The 26,108-nt window shown below is 41.3% G+C and overlaps 1 protein-coding gene and 1 pseudogene across 1 annotated transcript; one reads left to right on the top strand and one right to left on the bottom strand.

Annotated features, from left to right (window-relative positions):
- The first annotated feature begins 18,753 nt into the window (after positions 1–18,753).
- LOC124108202 (olfactory receptor 10P1) lies at positions 18,754–19,689 on the top strand. Its single transcript, XM_046466602.1, has one exon. It carries the CDS (start codon positions 18,754–18,756, stop codon positions 19,687–19,689), a length of 936 nt encoding a protein of 311 aa, XP_046322558.1.
- A 3,112-nt stretch (positions 19,690–22,801) lies between these two features.
- On the bottom strand, positions 22,802–24,065 carry LOC124108201 (receptor-interacting serine/threonine-protein kinase 2-like; annotated as a pseudogene).
- Between the last annotated feature and the right edge of the window lie 2,043 nt (positions 24,066–26,108).

Here is a 26,108-nt window from a genome sequence, read left to right as displayed (position 1 = left end):
TTTGCTGGCTGCACCACCCAGGAATTTTTCTACATCTCCCTTGGGGCCACAGAATTCTTCCTCCTCATGGCCATGATCTACAACCAGGATGCTGCCATCTGCAAGCCCCTCCATTACCCCTTGCCCATGAGCAGGAGGATCTGCACACAGCTCATCCTCACGGCTGGCCAGCAGGATTCTCTCTCATCATCGTATCTGTCATCCTGACCACTAAGCCTCCATTCGGTGACAGCTACATCAACTACTTCTTCTGTGACTACATGCCTCTCATGGAGGAGGCCTGCAGTGGGCCCAGGTGCTGGAGGCGGTGAGTTTTACCCTGGCCTTGGTGATGTTGCTCAGTACCTTGGTGCTCATCACCCTGTCTTATGTCCAGATGTAAGCACTGTCCTCAAGCTCCCGTCTGTCCAGGGGAGGAGGAGGGCTTTCTCCACCTGTTCCTCCCACATCATTGTGGTCACCATGTGCTAAAGCTCTCTCCAGGCAGAGGGGTTGACCTCAATAAAGGAGTGTCTTTAATTAATACAACTATCACCCGCCTCGTTAACCCCCATCAGCTACACTGTAAGGAATCAACAAGTTAAGTGGGTAGTAAAAAACCTAGTCAGAAATTGCATGATTCCAAAATAAATAAGAGCCCTCCAAGGCACCTTACATGGAAAAATGGGCACCCTCCCTAGAGTGAATCCACACGTGACCAGGCCATGAGACAGGGTGCAAGAGCTTAGTTCTCCTTCCTCAACCCCCAACAAGGTGCAGGCTTCCCCACAGAGCATGAGGCAGATGTCCTATTGTCAAATGAGGTGACTGCTACCTTGCCTCAGCTTTAGGTTTGCACCTGTTTTGAGTGTTCTTTCAATCAGAGAAACAAAAAAGGATTTGCCTGTATCTCCAGGTGCCCTCGCCTAGGCTCTAGGAAGAGCTGGGACTCATAGTCATTCTGCCACCATTTCCATTACCTGTAATGGCTGTAGAATGGTTTAGTTTCTAAAGCACTTCTTTATCACTAATCTCACTTAATCTTAACAATAACTCTGTTAAATAGATGGAAAAGTTATCATTCACGTTTTCATAAAGAAATTGATACTCAGTTTAAGTGAATTACCAAAGATCACACAGGAGACCAGGATTCAAACCCAGAACTTCTGGATCTAAATGTATTCCTAAGGATGTGGAAAATATGGCCCTAATAATCATTTATTACTGCATATAAAGTATCCCCAAAACTTAGCAGTTTTAAATGCAAACATTTATTATCTCATAGCTCTATGGATTAACAGATTGGGTACAGTGTAACTGGACACCTCTGGTTCAAGGTCTCTCAGGAGTTTGCAGTCAAGCTATCAACCAGCACTATGGTCTCATCTGATAACTCACATGGGATTCACTTCTGAGTTCACTCCAGTGGTTTTTGGCAGGCTCGAGTTCCTCGGTGGCTGTTGCCCTCATGGGCCACTCCATAGGCTCACAACATGGCAGCTAGCTTTCCTCAGGGCAAACAAATAAAAACAATGCCCAAGACAAAAGTCTTTTTGTAACCTAATGTTAAAAGTAACATTATGGTTGGCACATGCCTGTAATCCCAGTGATTGATTTAGGAGGCTGAGGCAGGAATATCTCGAGTTTCAAGTCAGTCTCAGAAACTTAGGGGGAACCTAAGCAAGACAGTAAGACCCTGTCTCAAAAAAATGGTATAGAGTTTCTGGGTTTGTTTTCATCAGCTTATTTGCTGGTGTGACTGAAAGATCTGACGAGAACAATTTTGGAGGAGGAAATATTTATCTGGGGACTCACTGTTTTTCAGAGGTCTTGGTCCCTGGACAGCTGGCTCCATTCCCCAGAGCTTGTGGAAAGGCAGAACATCATGGCAGAAAAATGTGGCAGAAAGAAGAAGCTCACATTGGGATCAGGAAGCAGAGAGAGACTCCACTTGCCAGATACAAAATATATACCCCAAAATCACGCCCCCAGTGCCCCACCTCCTCCAGCCACACCCTACCTGCCCTCAGGTTACCACTCAGTTAATCCCATCAGGGATTGATTCACTGACTGAGTTAAGGCTCTCATAACCCAATCATTTCTCCTCTAAACCTTTTTGCATTGTCTCACACATGAGCTTTTGAAGGATACCTCACATCCAAACCATAACTGGGTTCAATCCCCAATACAAAAAAAAATGTGACATCATATCACATTTGTCATTTTATATTTGTTAGAAGTAAGACTCTGGTATTGGCCACATGCCTCACTTCAGACAGTGTGATACTAGCAGACACAATGCAAGCAGAAACATGAAAAGTTTAGTGCCCTTGAAGCTCTCCAACTACCAGCTGAACAAGACTGGACTAACCTATTGGATGATAGGAGACACGTGGCCTACTTGTCCTCATCACCACAACTGATGATAATCTCACACATACACCTCAATACAGAACTGCCCAGCTGACCAGTAGTCACTGGGGATGATGTGAGCCTATCAAATACCAACAGAAGACCACCCAAATGAACCCAATTCAAATTGCCAACCCACAGAACCATGAACCATGTAAATATTGTATAAGCCATTAAGTACTGGGATGGCTTATTACTCACCAAAAAATAACAAGGACACAAAACAAAAAGCAAACATAGGTATGGGGTAACTTCTGTGTCCTGCTAAGGATTCTAGATGAAGAAGCCATAGCCAGAGAATGTTTTGCCACATGAGTAGAAGTTGGTTCCATCAAACCAGGGAAGAGAACCTGGTCTCCTCTCGCCTATAGTCATAGGCAACAAGAAATCACCAACAAATAGGCTCTAAACAGAAACATCCTGAAACGAAAATTTTTACTTTTCTTCTGAAATATTCTATACGTTCCTCATGTGACCTCTGAAATGAGACTCAGATAGGAAGATTGACCTCGCAGATTCTGAAAGTCTTGTCCCAAGAAACCGGACTTCAGGGCATTTTCCTATGTGAAATAAGATTTTAAAGCCTCTTAGAAAGTTCAGGAGCCATTTGTTGCCAATAAGGAGCAGCTATGGGCTACCCTACTCCAGGGACTCTGCCCCCTGAGAATACAGTTCCCAGATGGAAGTGATGCTTTACAAGGTGCCCAAAGCTGCCCAGTCTGTTTCTCAGAAAATACAGAAAACAGTAAGGAGGATGGACTGGTCTGCTCCCTTCAGAGCCTGAATCAGTCTTGATTGAATGTTTTTCTTTCCTTCCCTCAAATCCAGTAAGACACACAACTTATGATCCAGGTTTAAGTAAATAAATGTCTTATATGCCAACAATGTACAGCCTCATCTTAAGCACTAGCAGACTGCATCAGTAGCTAGCAAATTCATTCCACCTTCACTTCAATATTATTATGATATGAAAGTTCCTTCCATAGAAAATGTTGAATGAAGGATTGGGGCTGAGGACCTGGGACACTTTTAACACAGATACATAGAAACCAAATTCTCAAGGTATGGAGGTAATTGACCATAACATAGGATAACATAGGTACTCAGCACCCTCTAGTGGTGTATTCTGTTCTTGCAATGCTCCACCGCATGTTTAAAAGAACTTCTGCAAGAGAATCACAGTGTCCAAGAAATGACCTAAGCAAATACCTCCTGCCACTGAAGAGTTTTCATTTTTAAAATGTTTATTGGTACATTATAATTATACATAATAGTTGGATTAATTGTTAAATATTTGCCCATGCACAGAATATAATTTGGTTAATTTTGTCCCTGAGTACCTCCTTTCCTTTTATATTTTAGATACTGTCAAATGCTCAAGAAGAGTACTCACAGATTAAGTAACTATTTTTAGAAGCAGTTGTCAAATAGGAGCCTTAAGCATATTCAATAAAAATTAAAAGATCAACGAAGTAAAGAAGGAAAGAAAATAATCATGGGGCTGGGGATGTGGCTTAGTAGAGTCCTAGGTTTAATCTCCAGCACCAAAAAATGTCATAATTTTCTATACATCTACTCTTGCCACATCACACCTCAAACATGAGAAACAGTAATTTGCAATTTCCTCTTTCTCTCTGTAATAATAGATGGGAAGGTGTCCTATGATGAGGAGGATGGTAGTGGAGCTCAGAGCTGCTCTACCTTGTAATTCTGTTTAAATATCTGTAAAGTAATCTTCGTTTTTATCCTAGACAGCCAACACCTTCTTGGGGAGAAGGAAAAAGAGGAAGGAATGGAAAGGGGAGGGAAGGGAAGGGAGGAAACAAAGGGTAAGAAAAACAGAAAAGGGAGAGAAAGGCAGGGATCGAGAAGAAAGGAAGGGAGAGAGGGAGCTGGAAAGGAAGGAGGGACTCGGTGATCCTAAAACTGCTGTTTACAAATAGATTTTAATACATCCAAAGGATGATTTCTCATCCTTTCTACTTTGGAAATTTCCTTGGAAGCACAAAACTTAAATGCATTATTGAGAGATAAGACTTTATTTGTAAAGGCACCAAAAAATTTTTGAAGCTTCTATGTTAAAAAATGAACAGACGGATGTGATCTGGCCAGATATTGGATTCTTGGGACAAATCTGATGATCAAAAATATCTGTAGATTTTAGGTTTCTAGATCTATGGAACTGAATGGCTTGAAACAGCAGTTAAGGTGTTAAAACCCTGCAGTAGCAGAACTTGAGTCATGGCTCAATAAGGATTCACTACCACCTTCTCTAGCTTGTCTTTTTATAATTTATGCTTAAAATTTTTAAGGCATAAACATAAAATGATTAGTGTTCAAATCAGTAGCATTTTTTTGTCTCAGATTTAATGTCCTTTCAAAATAAAAACAGAAAGTACTCTTTGCAGCAGACACACCCTGCAATGGCCTTTCTTTCAGATAGGCAAAATACAAAAGATTACATTTCCCATGCACCACCCAATAGCATATGGAACTCCTAACAACCAAAACAAGAGTAAGTTAAGAAAAATAAAGGCATTGGATCCAAGGAACAGGAGCCAAGAGAGACGAGAGACATTTCCAGATACCCCCATCACACATTGAAGTCAGTCATTTTAAAGGCTGTAAGTCAACAAGCATTTGCCACTAAATGATGGGTTTTGGTTTAGTAATAGAGGAAAGTTTCAGGCCTTCAAAAGAAACTTGGCTTGAGGCTGCTGCCATCCTATTCAGAATAGTTAGAAATCATGGTGGTCTTGGAAACAGTAAAATCTACATATATTTTTGCCATCAGATTGGTCCCAAACATCCAATCTATCTGCTACATAATGTTTATATGTTCAAATTTTAAAAAGAAGTTTCAAAAGATTTTGCACCATTATAAATAGTTTTGCTTCACTAAAGTACTTAAAATTTCATGTTTAGAAGGATATTTCCAAATAGAAAGTAATTTCTAAGAACTCCTCCTCTGAACACCTTGAGATCTATTTTTATACAGCAGTCTCAAAATTAGAATCTTTCTCTCCACCCCACCCCCCGCCCCCGCCTCCAAGAGAATTTTTCAACAGTTTATAAGCTGAAAAGGTACAAAATGGTCTCTGATAAAATACAACTTTAAGGTGTTTAAAGTAACATGTTAGAAATATTTCTGAATGTGCACCATTCACACCTGGAGTTTATATAAGAAAACTTTATATTTACATTTCAAAAACTCCAGACATTTTAACAAAAACAATGTGTGGTACAGGTCTTGGATTATCTTCTAAATACACAAAGAGATGCTTTGAAATAGCTGTCAAGAAAAAGAGTGTTCCCATGGCATGTCACTGGTTAAAAGAAAGGCTGTCATTAGATATGAAGCCACTGTTCATCCACATCCATATTAATAGGTAATTGAGGGAAATGTTTTAAGCATTTTGGATCCTAACATGATGGTCTGTTATTTATGGATAACATTTTACTATGTTTATTATGTCTTAAGCAGTTGATTGGAGGCTTAGGGAGAACCTGTATTACCAATTTTTTTCTATTTAAATTGATGAGAAATAGGTTCCCAGTTAGCATGCAGAATATCTCATTTTCACAAACACGTTATTGATCGTAAGAAGGAGATGTGTGTGTAAGAATTCAGACATCTCAACAACACCATTGGAAGCTTGAAGACAATGGAACAACTCCTTGGAAATTCTGGACATTCATTCCATCTAGACTACAGTACCAGCCAACTCTCAGTCAAATACACGGTAGAATGGAGATTCTTTTCAGATAAGCAAAATACAAAAGATTACATTTCCCATGCACCACCCAATAGCAAATGGAACTTCTAACATCCAAAACAAGAGTAAGTTAAGAAAAATAAAGGCATTGGATCCAAGGAACAGGAGCCAAGAGAGACGAGAGACATTTCCAGACACCCCCAGATGAAAGCTGTACTGGAGGAAATATCCATCTGAAGGGGAGCCTGTAAATACCCACTTTCCACACCACCCTCCACCTAATATACAGCAAATACCCACGGATCCATCACATTTAAACTACACACATCACTCCTACACCCACTGCATGACCACACACCTTACTCACATCTTACGCACTTCAGGCTCGGCTCCCAAAGTCTATGACTAATGGAACCCTGGGATATTCTTTCTCAGACTCAAGTTTAAGAAATGATTGCCTTTTCTTATTCCAAAATCCAAACAAACTCCTGATAAGTTTCCAAGCCAGAGGTTCTCTGCCTCAGGAGGGCAACTTATCCTCAGGAGCCCCTTTCCACTTCACATATCCTCCAAGAGTGCCGCCTCCTGTCTTGGTGGGCACTTGGCCTTCCAGTCTTCCAGTCAACCTTCTGCACCTCCACATATTCATCCCCGCTCCATGTAGCTGATTACCCACCCAAGTATGTGCCTATCTATCCTTAAATCCATTAGTTTATCTATCTGTCCCTCTCTCTCTTGGACTTGTCAAGCCGGATTTAAGACCTGTGACAACCCTTACACACACCCCTCTCTGGGGAGCCATTGCCCCACCTTCCTTTGATATCTCTGTGAATGAGGCAGGAGTGTCACCCTGGGAGCAGGGAGGCTGGCCAGTTTTTATCCTTAGGCTCAGGGGATCAGGAATTGAGACTGAGGAGGGACACAATGTTTGGCAGAAGGGAAAGAGCAAAGAGAATCCTAGGAAAGAGAGTTCTGCTTCTTGCTTATTCAGTTCAAAAGCATTATGACAAAATTCACCAAGAGAGTTAGAGATGTTCAGATATTTGATATCTATAACAGTCTCAAAAATTTATCTTATGGGCTGGGGTAGCTCAGTGGTAGAGTGCTTGCCTAGCACATGTGTGGCACTGGGTTTGATCCTCAGCACCACATAAAAGATAAATAAATAAAGTAAAAGTGTTGTGTCCATCTACAACTAAAAATATATTTTTTTAAAAAAATTAATCTTATGAAGTTGGTGTTGTGGCTCAGTGGTAGAGTGCTCGCCTAGCACATGAAAGGCCCTGGGTTCAGTCCTCAGCACCACATAAAAAAATAAAATAAAATAAAGGTATTTTTAAAAAATAATTTTATGGAAATAATTGAACAGGCACAAAATTTATAAACATAAAGCTATTGGTTGTAGAAATATTTAAAATAGCCAACAGTAGGAAATCACATGTCCAGCCATACACAGTGTTCTCCATTCTCTCTCTCAACACTGACAGCTTGATGTCACCAGAGAACCACAAGATCAACAGAATTTAAAGCCTGGACTTCCTCTTAAGTGAGAAATGTACTTTCTTACTGTTTAAACCAGTTTGAATCAGGTTTCTCTTGTCACCGAAAAACTCTTAACAGATAAAGTCATATAAATTTAAATTCTAATTACTGTTTCTCGTTATTTAGCACATTAGTAATCTCTCTGAACTTTAGTCTGTTCACTTGAAACTTTGGGATAATAATAATTCACACTTATACTCCCTATATGATATAAAAAATAATAGTAATAATAAGCAATTTATTAGAGGAAATAGTTTAAAACAAAAGTTATAGTGAAAATAGGGAGCAAAAAGGTATAGTCACTATCAATGTGCATTGGTCTGTCCTCCCTGAGGACTAAGGGCCTCATCAATGGTGGAAGAGGTTCATCAATGTCATGTCTTGGGAGCCAGATTCACAGACTTGGATGCCCATCTCAGTTCTCCTAACTAGCTGATGCAAATCACTTAATTCTTCCTCAATTTTCTCCTCTTTTTAATGTGGTGTCACTCATTTTATAAAGTCTTTATGCTAATTGTTCTGGATGCTATGACAGGAAAGGAGTCAAGACTTCTGGTTCTGTTGAGAAACAGAAAGTGACAGAGAGCTTTGCTCTCAACAAGGAAAAGCTGGGAAAGCCACAAAATCTTTTCTTGAGGTCATCAGAGAGCTGAGGATGCAATTCAGTAACCTGAGTTCCAAAGTGGGATAAGCCCCTCCAAAGAGGGACAGGAAACAAACTGTCTGATCTGGGCCAGGCAACATGTAAGAGAGAGATGTATACAGCAGACATGCAGGTAAAAAGAACCAATTAAAATTTTTTAAAACTATAGATAAAAAAAAGAAGAAGAAGAAGAAGAAGAAGAAAGACCAATGGAGTGGAGGCAAAGGAATAGGGGGATGGAAGAGGAAAGGAAAAGAGGAAGTACTGGGGACTGAATTAGAAGGAATTATATTCCATGCTTATATAATTATGTCAAAACGAACACCAGTATTATGTATAAATATAATGCACTAATAAAAAAAATTTAAAGAAGCCAGGCACACACCTGTAATCCCAGCAGCTCAGGAGGCTAAGGCAGGAGGATCACAAGTTCAAAGACAGCCTTAGCAAAAGCAAGATGCTAAGCAACTCAGTGAGACTCTGTCTCTAAAAGAAAAAATACTGTTATAGGGCTGGGAAGGTGGCTCAGTGGCCAAGTGCCTCTGAGTTCAATCCCTGGTACCCAAAAGAAAAAAAAAGAAGAAAGAAAGGGAAGGAGGGAGAAAGAAACAAATCAGCTAAAATTTCAATGAATTACTAAAGGCAAAATGTGGGTTCATGTCTCATCATCTTAGCACTAAAAGAATTTGAGGTCTATGGTGCACTGAAGGTGACAATAATGAATAGATTGTCTCAAACTCCCACATTAATACCCTGACCTAAAAAGAGATATGCCCAATTCCAAGAACAAGTATTGTTTACCTCAGTCTCTCTCTCCTTCTATGTGTGATATCTGGATTTCAATCACAAATTAAAATAAAAACAGAATGAAGAGAGGAAAAAAAATCACTTCCCAGAAATTAAACAAACAACAGAAACAGACGTGACCCAAAAATTAGAACTCTAAAAGTACTATAATTAGTATGTTAGAGTACTCACTGTAAAAGTGCACAACATGCATAAACAGATGGACAAATTCAGCAGAGATAGAAATAATAAGGAATTTGTCAAACAGGCAAAAAGACAATAGAAAATATCAACAAAACTAAAAGTTTGTTTTAAGAAACAAAAATGACAGACCTGTAGCTAAATTAATACAGGAAGAAGGAAAACTCAAATACATTTAGAAATATGAGAGAAGACATTGCAACTGATACCACAATAGACTACTTTTTCTTGCCTAATTGCTATGTCTAGGATTTATAGTACTATGTTGAACACAAGTGCTGAGAGTGAGCATCCTTGTCTTGTTCATAATTATAGACGAAAAGCTTCCAACTTTTGATGGTTGAATATGATGTTAGCTGTACATTTGTTGAATATAAATTTATATGTAGAAATAAAGTCCTTCTATGCCTATTTTTCAAGAGTGTTTATAACGAAGGATATTAAATTTTGTCAAGTGCTTTTTCTGCATTTATGGATAAGATCATTGACTTTTTGTCCTTCATTTTGTTACGATGTATCACACTGATTGATTTACATCTATTAAACAATCATTGCATCCCTTGGATAAATCCCACTTGGTCAAAGAGGATAACATGCTTTTTTAATTCAATTTAGTAGTATTTTGCTGAAGATTTTTGCATCTCTCTTTAAAAAATGAAATAAAAGGCGGGGCTGAGGTTGTGGCTCAGCAGTAGAGTGCTTGCCTCTCACATGTGAGGCCCTGGGTTCGATCCTCAGCACCACATATAAATAAATAAAATAAAAGTATTGTGTCCAACTACAACTAAAAAATAAATATAAAAAATTGTTTTTAAAAAACAAAAGAAAGAAAGGGAACCAAATAAGAAAAAAGCAGTGAAATTGTTTGCCAATGACATGATCTTATAAAAAGAAAACCCTAAAGATACCTACCAAAAAACTATTAGCGCTGATAAATGAATTTAGTAAAGTTGCAGAATATAAAATCAACATGTAAAATCAGTCACATTGAAAATATTAGCAATAAATCATATAGGAGAGAAATAAAAAATTATCCCATATACAAGAGCTAAAAAATAAAAATACATGGGCTGGTACTGGGGCTCAGGGGTAGAGCACTTACCTAGCATATGTCAGGTACTGGGTTCAATCCTCAGCACCACATAAAAATAAATAAAAGTATTGTGTCCATCTACAACTAAAAAAATGTTTTTAATCTAAAACAATAAAAATACAATAAAGCAGATCCTAGTGGCATACACTCATAATCCCAGTGGCTTGGGAGGCTGAGGCAGGAGGATCACAAGTTCAAAGCCAGCCTCAGCAATGGTGAGGCGCTAAGCAATTCAGTGAGACTCTGTCTCTAAATAAAACATAAAATAAGGCTAAGGATGTTGCTCAGTGGGCAAGTGCCCCTGAGTTTAATCCATGGTACCAAAAATTAAAAATTTTTTAAATATATTTAAAATAAATTTTACCAATAAGGTGAAAAGCCTATACAGTGAAAGCTATAAAATGTTAATAAAAGAAATTGAAGAAGGCATAAAATGGAAATGTATCACATTTGTTTATTAGAGGGGAATTGTTATAGACGTTGTTAAAATGTCCATACTACTCAAAATAATCTACAAATTCAATGCAATCCCTAGCAAAATTCTAATGTCATTCTTTAAATAGCAAAGGCAATCACAAAAGAAACCCAAGAAAATCTTGAGCAAAAAGAACAAAAGTAGAGAGATCAATCGATTTTCAATTAAGATGCTAAGAACACACAATGAAAAAAACGATAGTCTCTACAATAAATGGTGATGGAAAAACTGGATACCCACATGCAGAAGAATGAACTGGGACTCTTATTTCACACAGAGTGCACAAACCATGTCAAAACTGACCAAAGACTTAACCATAAGACACAAAACTATAAAACTCCTAGAAGAAACCATATAGGGAAAGTTCCATGGCATTAGTCTGTCAAGCATTTATCGGATAGGACCCCAAAAGCACAGACAACAAACAAAATAAGCAAAATCAGACAAATGGTATTATGTCAAACTAAAAAGGAAGGGGGAAAGACGAAGACAAAGAGGAAGAGACAGAGAGGACACAAAAAGAAAGGTAAGACTCTTGCAACATAATCTTAGGTACCTCATCATTTCACAAGTTTAACCTACATTTAAAGAAAAGGGATTACACAAATGCATAAATATCAGAAGATGAGGGTCATTGGGAGCAACCTTGGAGACTTAGGTTACACACTGAACAGGGGTGTGGCCAGGTCAACCTTGGTGAAGGAAGTTCTTGTTGGTAAGCCTGTGCCTAACCTCCATTCCTTCTACTATAGACATTTTTGTTTATGATCCCTTGAATAAGCCCTGAAAAGGCTGGGGGAGAAGGCAGACTGATATCCACCAGCCAGGTCATCTTAATCCATATTTGCAGCATCCTCTGCTGTGAGGGACCTTTTGTGAATATTCACATAGTCTCACGTGGTCACAAGTAGTCTTACAGCCTTGTCCCATTTTTTAAATTTCGTCCTCAACATAATAAGATAGTTAAGAGCAGGGATTCTAAAGTCAGATCAAATGCGAGTTCTCCCACTTATTAGCTGGATGATCTTATTCAAGCATTTAACATCTGCTGGCCTCTTTTTTCCTTGAGATTAATAGTGAAAAAACTACTCCTTAATGTTTAGGGAGGATTAAATAAGTTAATGAATGAAAAGTGCATAGAACAGTATGTGGCCAAGAGTATTACAGGAGTGTTGATAATGACGATGCCAACCCAAAATTCTTTTTTAAACATTTATTTTTTAGTTGGACACAATACCTTTATTTCACTCATTTATATTTTTATGTGGTGCTGAGGATCGAATCCGGGGTCTCTCACGTGCGAGGCGAGAGCTCTACCGCTGAGCCACATCCCCAGCCCCACCCCAAAATTCTTCATCCTCCATTTTCCTGCCTTGTTCCTTGCACCTCCTAAACCTCCTACAAAATAAACCATTAGCCATTTTTCATGGATCAACGTAGATCAATATCCACACCATTCTTCTAAGCAAAGCAAATTCTTGAGTTGTACCATCAAAGTTCTACTCAATAGGTATTTTCTCGTCTCTACTATTCCACTAAACAAGCTGAAGTACTGGCTAGTTTGAATAATTTCAGCAGGCTCTAGGGCACAGGAGCTGTCTCTAGTTTGAAACCTGACCCTGGTATGACTAAGGCAAGGGAATATTAGTCCAAAGTTTCAGAGCCCAATAAAGAAGGCAGTTGAGGTGATGGACTCCTGAGTTGTTTGGTTGTAAATAGAAGCCATCTGTGATGAGCGACACCTGTGAATGAGCAACCCTGGGAGGGGCAGTCAATAAGGCCCCAAATGTCAAATTTAAAAATAAAATGACATATTTAATACACAGGGGCAAAAATCATTAGGATCCTTTAAATCAGTGGAAAGAGTTTGCATTGCATTCTACCTATATGAGAAGCTACTGAGATATTAGAGTAAAAAAGGAAGGGACTAATACCACCTGATTTACACATGAAGACGTATAATACAAGATTTTTTGAGAGAGAGAGAATTTTTTAATATTTATTTTTTAGTTATCGGCGGACACAACATCTTTGTTTTGTATGTGGTGCTGAGGATCGAACCCGGGCCGCACACATGCCAGGCGAGCACGCTACCGCTTGAGCCACATCCCCAGCCCAATACAAGATTTTAATACAAGAAGAGGAAGATTGGGAAAGGCCCAGGTAAGAGACAAGTTGCTGGACTAGGATTTTAGCAGTCAAGATGATGAGAGAGGGTTGTTGGTATTATAATTTTTTTAGGCAGAACTACTAGGACTTACTAAGAAATTGAATATCAGCCATTAAGAAAAGCAATCCGTTAAATAGAAAAGTAGATTTTTTTTAGTCTGTGCAAGTTGGTGGCAACTGGTCACTTACTGTACTGGGGAAGGTTGGGAAAGGAGCAAGAATTATTTAGGACATGGGAAGTTTGAGATGCCTCTAAGTCATCTAACAGGGAATTCTCAATTTTATGTACAAGGAGCAGCCAAGGCCAAAGATGTATGTTGGAGAGTCACAGAAAGCAAAGAATGTATTTCAGGAGAGATAAGAGATCAAATGTGTCAAATATTGCTGCAAGAATGAGTAAAATAAACACTTAAAAATCCCCAGCCCCACCCCAAAATTAAATTAGCAACAAGGGGGTTGGGGTGGTCTTGATAAGAGATGATTATGGAGTAGTGGGGACAAACAGGGAAAAAAATGCGACATAAAAAGTGGAGACAGCAAGCATCAACTAGAGGGCAGTAGGGGTTAAGGCAAAGACTGGACTGGTCCGGGTAACACCCCAGCTCTACCCCCTAACGTCAGCATCCTCTGTCATCCACCTCACCCTTCCCAAGGTAACAGCCTTCGGAAGGCTTAACTCTGTGCCAAGACCTCAAAGGTACATGTGCAGTGACAGGAGAGATGCAGAGAAAGGCAGAACCCCTAGGTAGCCAGTCAGGCAATATCCTCACTAGAACATTCTCTTTCTAAAAAGCAAACTAAGCAGGGGGAACAATGTGCCTAAATCACACTTCACTGTTAGTAACTTCCAGAATCTATACTTTACAGGAAGCTGAGATTCCATATGTGGGAATGAACTCCCTAGGGAGGGTCTACACATGAGGGAGAGAAAGCCTCGTGCTTTCTGTGACCAAGGAGGCCCTTCATGAGTGGGGAGGCAAGGGCGCTCCAGGAGAGGAAACAAGGTATGAGAAAAGGAGGAAGGACACAGGCCAGCCATGAAGAATGAGCTTAAGGAGAGAAGGAAGAACACAGCTGGCACTGGAGACCCAGAAAGAATTATCTGGCCCCTGATATTCCCTCAGCTCAGGATTACCCAGGGAAACCCCAGGAGTCAGGGCCTTCCAGGTCCCCAAGGTCAGAGGCACTACACCAGCCAGAGAATAACTGTGGGCACCACAGAGGCTGAAACTTCCAGGGAGGGGAAGAACGGAACCTTGCCTGTGCCCAGCAGCTCTTTCCCTAGCTGGGTGACCATGTCCATCGCCTCACCTCCCTCCTGGTACCCGACACAGTCCCCACACAGTGCTGTGCAGCCTTGGGCCTTCCCCTGACAAGGACAGATCCTGCCAGAGACAGTAAGGTAAGAGCAGTGGCTACATCAGGGCCCACTCAGGGCCTTAGAACCTCTCTGTAGGTAGGGAGCCAGTACCTGTCCTTGGTAATAGAAGAAAAGAGTCCAGAAGATGATTCCCAAATCTCTCCTATTTCATTTACAAAGGTGTGATTCAGATGCCACCAGCCTTGCTGGACAGGGAGGAGGGCTGGAAAGGAGATAGGGAATGATGGACAATTATTCCTGCCAGGTAAAACTGAACATAAAGAGCAAGGCAAGCATATATACAGAGACTGTGCAAATCCTTAATGTGTGGGTGATATGCTGGGGCTGGAGGAGCGTGCTGTATGGCAAGTGTGGTGATTGTGTGATTTATGTATTAGCAGTGTGTCAAAAAGGATGGAGTGTGTAGGGTGAGACAGTGGCTAGTGGCGGGGCGGGGGGGTGTCTGTGGGTTTGCCTGTGTTAGGTATTCAGGTGGTCACAACACCCTCCATACTGTCAATGGTCAATGTCTCTCAGGTTCCTGTTAATAGTCCCAATTTCAGAGCCCACAGATAGAGCTGCCTGCATCCTCTATTGCTGCCCCCACACTGTTTCCAATACACACACAAACACACACACAACAACAACCATGTGCAGCTCCCATTAATACTTATGCAAAAAAAAAAAATCTGAATGAACAAAGGTGAAATGTCTGACCCAGACCTCCATGATTCCATGAAGACTGCCTTTTCTGTTATTTCCCACACCATGAAGCTCCAGAATCCAGATTTTTTTCAAAAGAATCCCTGCTCCCTTACACCCAAAATACCAAGCCTAACCTCAAAGATCTGTTTTCTATTCCATTCGCCCTCTAAGATTCTCACCTCCTGCATTCAGGATCACAGGGCTGACCAGTCATGCAACCAGTCAGCCTGCCACACCTCTGTAATTAACTATAGGTTATCTGTCACTCTATCCACATACCCATTAGCTGACTAATTTATCCATCTACCTGAGGCTTATTGGAAGCATAGGGGTTGCTTTAAAGAGAATCACTGGGAAGTGAAAATGGGGAGTTGTTTTTTTAATTTTGCAAGATGAAAAAGTTCTGGAGATATCTGGCATGACAAAATAAATGTACTTAACACTATGGAACTCAACATTTGAAAACTGTTATGATGGTAAATTTTATGCTATGCATTTCCACCATAATTAAAAATATTTTTTTAAAAGTTCATCCCCTGCCTGTGACCCAGTGAGCAGTTACCTTCTGTCCTCTGCTCCTCTGTGAGAGGCTATACAAAGAATAACCATGGCTTCAAGGCCAGTATCTCTATGAAGATTATTCCAACTGTGTCAAGACATGTGGAGATTAGAGAAGTTGAAAAGGGAAATGAACCATCAGAGTGGAAAAAGGAAAGTGGGAATCTGAGGATCAGGGAGGGAAGAACAGAGGATGCCGGAGAAACTTGCCTCTCCACACTCACCGGCGACATTGTTCAGCAAAATTTAACCAGAGCACTAAGAGTGAAGCAAAAGTGAGATGAGTGTAGAGGGAGAGGCCTTGGTGAGGGCAGGCAGGAACAAGAAGGGTCTCAGTTTTACTCAGGAAAGGAAGACAGAGATGTCACTCTGCTAGAGGAATCTAAATGCATGTGTAATATGGCAAGACCCATAAAAATGTTCATACTCTTAGCCAAGAATTCCACCCCTGGAAATTTATCCTAAGGGAATATGTTAACAGAAGCAGATGGAGGTATGCACAAAGATATTGCTTGCATCATTGTGTATGATACCAAAAAAAAATGGAACAGCTTAACTTGCAGGAGTATAAGAAAGTGTTTATTAAATGTTAGTGGGGGAATTCAGTGGATTTTTTTCAAGAATTCTTTCTTAAAGGATCATTCAGAATACTCTGTGGTCTCATGGCAATATTTATAGCCAACATCTTTCTGAATACAAAATATTATCTACTACAAGCATGTAAAATGAGTTTTCAGTGGGGCAAAGACCTGAGAGCAATAAAGAAGAAAAAAAATCATTTAACTAAGGGATAGAATCATAGATGGCTTTATTCCAAATATTTCTCAAGTATTTTTAATTGAAAAACAACATTTTAAAAATATGAAAACAGCAGGATCTTATCCATGTTATCTAAGTGATGTGGACATCTGGTGGATTGTTGACCATCAGATAACCCTGGCCAAACTAACTAGATGCAAGTTCATCCCTCAAAAGTGTAAGGTGAGGCTAAGGTTCTCACTGGACATACAGCACGTACAGATGGTGGTTAAAATCCCTCGGAGCTGTAGTTCCTTATCTGCAATGGCAAAAAACAATTACGACTAGTGTTGTTAGAAAAGTCTGCTGAGATTCTGCACAATTCCCAGCACACAGCAATCTCTAAGTGGGAGCTACAGTAAATGGCAATAGGTTAAAAATATATATATGATGACAGGGCAGGTGAGGGTGGGGCAAAGGTTAGGTCCGTGAGCAATGGGCAGAAAGCTTGAGATCCTCTTATCTAAATACGAAGATGGATGAACAAACTCCGTGTATGTGGTGAATGTGGGTGATGCAAGCTCAGTAAATCTTGAGACTTAGGTCTTCTTCAGAAGTTCAGTTTCCAGTCTTAGTGTCTAACTTTAGGCAAATCATTTAATCTTTCTGTTCATCAGTTCCCCTGTCTTTATAAGTGGAATCATTCATTCTCCTAATAAATGTTTAGGGAAGAGTTGGCATGTTCTAAGTACAATGCTAGTCATTCTGGTGATTAAACTAACCTCCAAGAAAAATTTAAAAAAATAAAACTAACCTCCAAGACAGTGGATGACTTAGGTATGAGCACAGGCCCTGCTGGTGCAGTAGCCCATGCCCATAATTCTAGTCACTCAGGAGGCTAAGGCAGGAAGATCACAAGTTCAAGGCCAGCCTCAGCAATTTAGCAAAACTCTGTCTCAAAATTAAAAGGAGCTGGGGGTACAGCTCAGTGGTCACAATCCAGGGTTCAACCTCCAGTATCACAAAAAAAAAAAAAAGTCCCTGAAGTTAGACAGACCCAGATTTGAGCCCAAACTCTTTCTAAATATTTGACCTAGAGAAAGTTACTTACACTATCTGGGCTTCCATTTCCTCATCTGCAAAATGGAGAAAATAAAAGTCTCTATGCCACAGTATGATTGTGAAGATCCAGTGATATAATGAATGTTCAGCTCTTAGCATAGTAGAAACATTAGCAACTGCTAAAACAGACAAACCCCCTCCCCACATCCCCATCTTGTCCTGCAAGATCTTATAGTAGAAACTTTACATGAGGAAGTGCTGGAACCAAGGCACAAGCAATGTCTCAAGAGAGTATGGATAAAGACACCTTCTTCAAATACTTTAAGGACTGGCTGGTACAAGAGGGGTTAGAAATTCTGTGAACTACTAAACATTTAATTAAGACCAGTATAATGAATACTTTCCCAACAAACAGAAGAGGCCAAAGCTAGAAGAGGCCACTTCAGTAGGTAGTGAATTCCCCCATTACTGAGCTGTTCACACAGACACCGCACAGCACCTTTCTCAATACTGGAGATAAGATCAAAGCATTGTCACGTAGACATAAATGACCCTAGAGGTCAACCCTGAAATGCCATAGACAATTATTTCTGAGCATGAAGATGACTGAAAGCTGCCTTGGAAGGTGGAACTTGAGCTTCAGCCTGAAGAATGAGTGAGATTTAAATAGAATGAGTAGAAACTCTGCAGGGAACACTGGTAATGAAGGAACTCTAAAGAGCACAGGGTGTGCTGGGACAGCTGGGACAGCTGATCACAGGGGCCTATTCAAGAGGAGAGCCAAGGAATCAGGGCAAGTGCCAAAATCCCAAAGCTTGGCGCCACTGGGCAGTGTGATCACAAATAATCATATCACCACACAACATTCTAAAGCCTCAGCTCTCAGGTGACTGCCCATTAGACACCAGCTTAGGACAGCCCCTGGTGTGACCTGCTTTGTTTTGGGCTGTAGTTTCAGTCTGGAGGGTACAAAAGTGCTGAGAGCACAGCATCTACTTCATCCCTCATTCTGGAAAAAGATCCAAAATACAAACAGATACGGGGTCTCTCCAAATGGGAGTGAGTCTTCAAAGGAAAAAAAAAAACAGAGCATGCAAAATTGTGGGAAGTGCATAGAATTTGTGATCAAGAGGCCTGGATTCAAGTCCCAGTCCCATCACTTCCTCAATATTTCTCTGAGATCCATGGTTCAGGGAACACACTGTCACTTGATTTTGAGAGGGACTGTATGAAAAGTGCTTTACTGAATGTCAGAAATGTTGTTTCTAAATAACTTCTCTTTCCTGGCTGGACCATAGCTTCTGGCCTGGAGCGATGACTGAGGAAAACCATACTGCACTGCCTGAATTCCTTCTTCTGGGGTTCTCCGACCTCAGGGCCCTGCAGGGCCCCCTGTTCTGTGTGGTACTTCTGGTCTACCTGGTCACCTTGCTGGGTAACTCCCTGATCATCCTGCTCACACAGGTGAGCCCCGCGCTGCACTCCCCCATGTACTTCTTCCTCTGCCACCTCTCCACAGTGGAGGTCCTCTACACCACCAACATCGTGCCCAGGACCTTGGCTGATCTGGCCTCCCCAGAGCCTCAGGCCATTTCCTTCCAAGCTTGCGCAGCCCAGATGTATGTCTTCATTGTCCTGGGCATCTCAGAGTGCTGCCTGCTCACGGCAATGGCCTATGACCGATATGCAGCCATCTGCAGACCCCTGCACTACTCCACCCTCATGAGCCCGCAGGCCTGCAGGGCCATGGTGGGCACCTCCTGGGTCATGGGCATCATCACAGCCACCACTCATTCCTCCCTCATCTTCACTCTGCCTTTCCCCAGCCACCCAACTGTCCCACACTTCCTCTGTGACATCCTGCCGGTACTGAGGCTGGCAAGTGCTGGGAAGCACAAGAGCGAAATCTCTGTGATGACCGCCACTGTGGTCTTCATTATGGTCCCCTTTTCTCTGATTGTCACCTCTTATGTCCGCATCCTGAGTGCCATCCTGGCAATGACTTCTCCCCAGAGTCGTCGCAAGGTCTTCTCTACCTGCTCCTCTCACCTGCTCGTGGTCTCACTCTTCTTTGGAACAGCTAGCATCACCTACATCCGGCCCCAGGCAGGCTCCTCTGTCACCACAGACCGTGTCCTCAGCCTCTTCTACACAGTCATCACACCCATGCTCAACCCCATCATCTACACCCTTCGGAACAAGGAGGTGACAGGGGCTCTACGACACATGGTGAAGAGGCAGGCCACCTAAACCTGAAGGGATTAGGGGACTTCTACTCATTCACTGACTGCTCCTGCCCCCAGCTTTCAAGTGCTGGACTAAACCCCAGCCTAACAGAAACCGTGCAGCACCACAAAGAAATAAGGCCTCCTGGCAGGAAATGCTGGAATTAAAACAGATAAATCTATGTCTTACCTACTGTTCTATACCCCAGATTAACAGTCAGAACATGGGTTATTAGGACAAGGGAGAGTGGAAAAGATTGTCAACTTTGAGAAAGAACACTTAGCATCCTCTAGGTTGCTCAGGTGATTGCCATGGCTATAGAAGTAGCGAGAGGTCTGCATCAGTCATGGAGGCAGATGTCTATGAACCTGACACCCAATTAAGTGGCCCACCCGAGCCTGTGGAATCTTCCTGGCCTTCCGTTGCATTTTCTTCTATGTGTGTCAGAGTCTACTCACAGTACATTTGTTCTACTCTCAGCCTTCAGGAGTAATAGCTGAGAGTTCTGGTCATAAGACTCACTCATTCCCAAGATACCAGGGAAGGTGGTAGAGTTCATCAAGAACTGGGGTTAAGCCTCAGGAAAAACTTTTTGCCAGAAGATCCTATGCCCCATCTCCAAGAAACACACTGGAATCTCAGGCTCTGGGTACTTTTTTTTTGAGAGAGAGAGAGAATTTTTTAATATTTATTTTTTAGTTTTCGGCAGATACAACATCTTTATTTGTATGTGGTGCTGAGGATCAAACCCAGGCCGCACAAACGCCAGGCAAGCGCGCTACCACTTGAGCCACATCCCCAGCCCTCTGGGTACTTTTTAGGAGACAGCTGGTCAAGGATTCCAGAAGATCCACTGGGAGGCAAGATACAAAACCAAAGCCAACCAGGAATCCAGAAACAGGACTTGTGAAAGTGAAGCACTCTTCAGCCTTCAAGGTGGCTGATGCCACCTCCTCCATATCTTCCCCAGGGCCATGGCAGAGGTTTCCACCACTCCACTTCTCTGGGTGTCCTCCCTGATGAAAAAGCAGCTTAAGACTAATGTGAGAGGACAGACTATTCCAGATAATGCCTTCCTGGCCCATCAGCCTCTTACACACCATTACCTGTTGGAATAGCCTTCAGTTGCAACTGAAATTGCAACTGAAATTTGCTACTTCATAATTGTGAGAGAAACATCATATGCCATCATATAAATGCTACAAGCATTTATAGTTTCCTCACAGTGTGGTTATATTAGGCAAAAGATAATTGGCTTATAGATATTATCTTGTTTATGTATGATTGATGGGCACCCCCCACTCGATCCCTATAACAGTTGTGTGTGTCCCCTTCTCTTACTGTGCCCTTGGGTGTGGCCTACCCAGATGTCAGTCAACCTGCTGACAGTGGACATCGTTAAGATAGACTCAGCCCCCTGAAACCTGACCCCTTCCCTCATTTGAATAGCTTCTCCTCAATAAAAGGGGTCAGCTTGTGTGTGTGTGTGTGTGCGCGCGTGCGCGCGCGCGCGCGCGCGCACGCTTGCTCTCTCTCTCTCTTCCTGCGGACCCTTAAGGTTAGAGAAGCCATCACAGCGACCCCAAAGAAAAAGGTATTTGTGTCTCTTGTGTGGTTATTTTGCGAAGCCCAGTTAACCTAGTTCAACTGGAATAACCCCTGAGCCTTTTAGTCGCGAGAACAGAAACCTGACAATTACCATCTCCACGTCCTCCACACAAGAACTTTCAGAAGCTCCAGCTCTCTGTGAGGAGCCACAACCCTCCAACATTTCATCAACAACAGGAGCTACAGAGGAAGTGTAGGAACCCCGTCTTCCCTCCCACCAACCCTCTGATCTTTAAGCCCTCAAGCCCTCAAGACTTGCTCTTGTGCTGAGTGATTCAACTGTGGAAAACAGTGCATCCCGCTGTAGCCCACCTCTGCCTCCTCTTCTAAATTCATTTCCAATGAAACTCCCCACTTAGGCAGACTTCTTGTCTCTCCATGCCTTTTCTGTTCTGCCAGAAATTCCCCACACACATCTTACTCAACGTGTCCTGGCAAACTGCTATTCACCCTTCAAGATGAAACGCAAGGAATTCCTTCTTGAAATTTGATATCTAGGATGTAGGTTCCCTATTTACCTCTCTTATTGTTTCTCTTGCTGAGAAAAAACTTTTTAGTTTAAGTAAGTCCCATTTGTTTATTCTTGTATTTAACTCTTGGGCTATGGGCGTCCTATTAAGGAATTTGGAGCCTGACCCCACAATATGTAGATCGGAGCCAACTTTTTCTTCTATCAGGCGCAGAGTCTCTGATTTGATATCAAGCTCTTTGATCCATTTTGAATTAACTTTTGTGCATCGCGAGAGAAAGGGGTTCAGCTTCATTTTGTTGCATATGGATTTCCAGTTTTCCCAGCACCATTTGTTGAAGATGCTATCCTTTCTCCATTGCATGCTTTTAGCCCCTTTATCAAATATAAGAAAGTTGTAATTTTGTGGATTGGTCTCTGTGTACTCTATTCTGTACCATTGGTCCACCTGCCTGTTTTGGTACCAGTACCATGCTGTTTTTGTTACTATTGCTGGGTAAAAATGGGAGTTCATAACCCACTTGAATCAAATGCATGAAAGATGATATGTCATGAGCTTTATAATGTTTTGAACAACCAATAAAAAAATTAACTAAGCAGAAACAGCTCAAAGCAAAACACGAACTGAAAATACAAATGCTTGCTTATGCATAAGCCAAGATACATTCTTCTATTCTAATTATAGCTATGTAATATTTTGTTTCTTTGAATAATGATTCCTGTTTTGTAACCACAAAGTACTGTGAGCCTGCCAAAATGAAAAGTATATATGATCAACTTCACAAGTAAAGATGGGGATCAACACCTTCAAAAAAAAAAAAAAAGAAAGAAATTTGATATCTAAAACACGTTTCTCCCTCCTTGATGCCACTATCAATCCATTTTTGCAATGAATTTTAACATTTCTCAAACTGCTTCTTTGGTTTTGTTTTAACCATGTGGCAAAATGCAGACTTTTTTACTTATGTAATTTTTTAAATACTGCATTGTCATGGAAGGATACTAATATTTACCCTCCAAAAAAAAATCTTCAGTAAAACTTGTACTATCCTTGTGGATTTTGTTAAAATAATATCAAGTTAACAGACCTGTAAAAGAAACTGACTTGTCTTCTTGAAAAAGACTTATTTACTAACTATTATTTTGAGGGAAATTTGAAGATGGTGGTCTAGAAACTACCAGTATTTCTGGGTAAGGTTGAAGACCCATTTGTTTATTATCATTCAAATTTTGCACTATTACTTTGGCAAATTGTCCTTGGATGGCAGTGGTGTCCAGTAATTACTGATTTCTGAGGTCCTTGTAAGGTTGGTACTTATAAGCACATAGTCCTCTTTTGTGATCAAGTCCTCAGACAGGAGGGCATCTAGTGACTGATTAAGGCAGACTTTAGTCATTTGGTTCACAATGCCTTCCCTTTTGCTCTGGATCCGCTGTTGGGCTATACCAGGCTATAGACGCTCTGAATATCCCTCAGCTAAGAATAGATTTATTATTTGTTGAAGAGCAGGGGCTGGTCTTGTGATCACAGAATATAACCCTTTGAGATGCAAAAACAGTACTATCCCAACTGTGATTTATAGGACAGTGATGCAGCTTTATAGAAGAATAGTCAGGAGTTTTTCCAGATTTTTGAAAAAAAAATCTTTTTTCTTGAGAAATTGACAGGGACCTTGGAGTTCTAGGAGAACCACTGCTTTGATGGAGCTGAGAGGATCCACATGATTCCCCCTGTGGACCATGATTTACAGATATGCTCAGAGATAACTCCATCTCCTTGTCATGTAAGTGAATAGCACTCAAAGCACTCTGTAACTTTGTTAATTTGTTAGAAAAGTTATCTCCATAATGCTCTCCATAAATGAACTGGCCTAAATTCTATTAACATTTTAGGAAAGAAGGTATTTCTTCTGGATTTTGTGCCCATTCCCTTTCTATTAGAGAGATCATGATAACCGTCAAATGCAAACTTTCTTCATCAGCATCAGGTGGATGTCCCAGAGACTCACTACATTATCTGCAAAGGAGTGGTGACTTCTTCAAAAGGTTGATTTCTGGCTAACACTTCTCATAGGATAACTGCAGAATCATATGTATCATGCTTGACACTGGCCCTTGATTTTTTTGTTCAGGTTTCTGCGTTTCAGGTGGCATAATTGTTTCTCCAAATTTTCCTCTGGGGAATTTTGCTTCATAATTGTGAGAGAAACATCATATGCCATTTTGATAAAACTGCAATCTTACTATGAAATTCATTATCCAACAAGATATATTGAGTCTTCAAGTCATGATGAAGTGGAGAATTCATATTGCTCTAACTTACAGTAAGTGCAACTTCATGTAGGATGTGACATCTTAACAGCCTCACAACATCAGGATGTTCAGTTTTCCTATGTAGGAGTTCATTTAATGATCTATTTGGCATGTAACTATTTCCCAAAATTCTGGCTTATTGCAAATTCCCCTAATTGGAAGAACATAACTAAATCTAGATTTCTGCAAAATACCAGCTTCTCTTAAGACTTTTTTTTCACTGTGGAGCAGCAAGGTGTGGCTGAGCAGGAGCTTCACAGCCACGTGGATGTGCCAGTCTGCACAGTTGACCAAGGACACCCTGCTGGAGGTGCAGACACTTTTAAGGTTGCACAGGTTGCAGAGCTTGGGGTAGGAAATGGTGTGCAGGGTGCTGCAGATGACCCCTCTGTTTGTGGTGGCAGGCAGCCCTGGGGCTCAGATGGCCCACCCATCCTGGGTGTGCACACCACTCCCATTGCTAATGACACCCAGATCCCTCTCTGCCCAAGTGGGCCAAGAGGCCTTTCCTGTGGAACACTAGGTCAAAAGGCCACCCATTCCCTGCTGCTTTCCCAGGCAAATGGACTCTTCTTTTCATCTCAATCTACTTGTAAACTGTTAGCAACCTGAACACAGGAAAAGACTCAGTCCCCATCACTCCCTATATCACTCAATGGATGCTGATTTTATTTAATGAATCATTGAAGTATGATAATAGAATCATTTCATAAACTCTGAAATACTGTGTAAAACTCAAACTATTAAACCCCATGCTCTAACTGATTCCTGGTGAGGTTCAAAACTGCCAGCCCAACCTGAGGCCTCCTAAATTATTGATCCTACTATTATGAGATGTCTGGGAAACTGAGGCAGCCTGAAGACCCTCTTTCAAAAACCAATTCTTTTTTTTTTTTGTACCAGGGATTGGACTCAGGGGCACTCGACCACCAAGCCACATCCCCAGCCCTATTTTGTATTTTATTTAGAGACAGGGTCTCACAGAGTTGCTTAGTGCCTCACAGTTGCTGAAGCTAGCTTTGAACTTGCAATTCTCCTGTCTCAGCCTCCCAAAGTGTTAGGATTACAGGCATGCACCAACGCACCTGGAAAAACCCAATTCTTGAGGTCAATTCAGAAAGATTTCAGACACATCACTTAAAGTAACAGATGATGAAGAGATGGGAAAGGGGAAAGAGGGACACTTTCAAGGGAGAGAGTGGATTCTCTCAGAGAGGAGAGGGACAGTGTGCCTCTCTTGCACTCCAGCTTTATTGGGGGTTCCTAAGAAGTTTCCAGAGAGTTCTACCCAGGTCCAATTCGATTTTTGACTGACAGCATTATGATATCAGATTTTAAGTCCCCACTGCCATGATAACTCTAGGTCACTTTGGTCCATGTTGACTGATTCTAATTTGAATTCTTAAACATAAATTCCTATAGCTTTTATGGTTAGGGGTAATTATCCTTATCTCCCTGAATTCCAGAATCTCATCTGTGAAAAAGGTCACGAAAGTCTCCTCCTTTAGAGAAATTTGGATTCCTGCTATTGACATTATTTCAGGCCTGCATTTCTCCTACAGATAACAGATAGTTTGCTGAGGAATGTGATACATCCTGTCCACTTAACCCAGGCAGGGCCGCAGGTAAATTGCTTCTTGGAAGAAAAAAAAAAAAAAGCATGTAGGGGTGAGCACAGTGGACCCATGGTTTAGAATTTTTTCCTTAACTTCATGTTCCCATCACTCGCATCTGTCTGTTCCCTATCACTACTCCCTCTTGAAATATTCTACATGGATCCTTGTCCCTGCCCTCCCCACCCTTGATTTTTGAAATCATTCATAACTGGTGACAGCATGTCTGACAGAGCAAGAGGATCTCCCTGGCTTCTCTGGGCCATCAGCTTGCTGCCATATACCCTCACCACCAACACTCCAGACTGGATTAGACCCTGAGGAGCAGCATGCAGTCTCTCTTAGACAGCAGCAAAGAAGGCTGCAATGGCAAATTCTGACCTGGAAATATCATCTGAGTCCTGGAAGCAGCACCAACAGTTTCCTCAACTGACCAGCTG

This window comes from Marmota monax, unplaced genomic scaffold (assembly GCF_021218885.2).
Source record: "Marmota monax isolate L192 unplaced genomic scaffold, Marmota_monax_Labrador192_F-V1.1 WCK01_AAM20220418_F8-fsc00151, whole genome shotgun sequence".
NCBI classification, from domain to species: Eukaryota; Metazoa; Chordata; class Mammalia; order Rodentia; family Sciuridae; genus Marmota; species Marmota monax.
Note: the sequence above shows the minus strand (reverse complement) of the source record. Positions and strands in the feature narration are given on the sequence as shown.

Bases quoted from the DNA above. Each gene is read 5' to 3' on its own strand.
- LOC124108202 (XM_046466602.1), top strand. From the start codon at position 18,754: ATGACTGAGGAAAACCATACTGCACTGCCTGAATTCCTTCTTCTGGGG.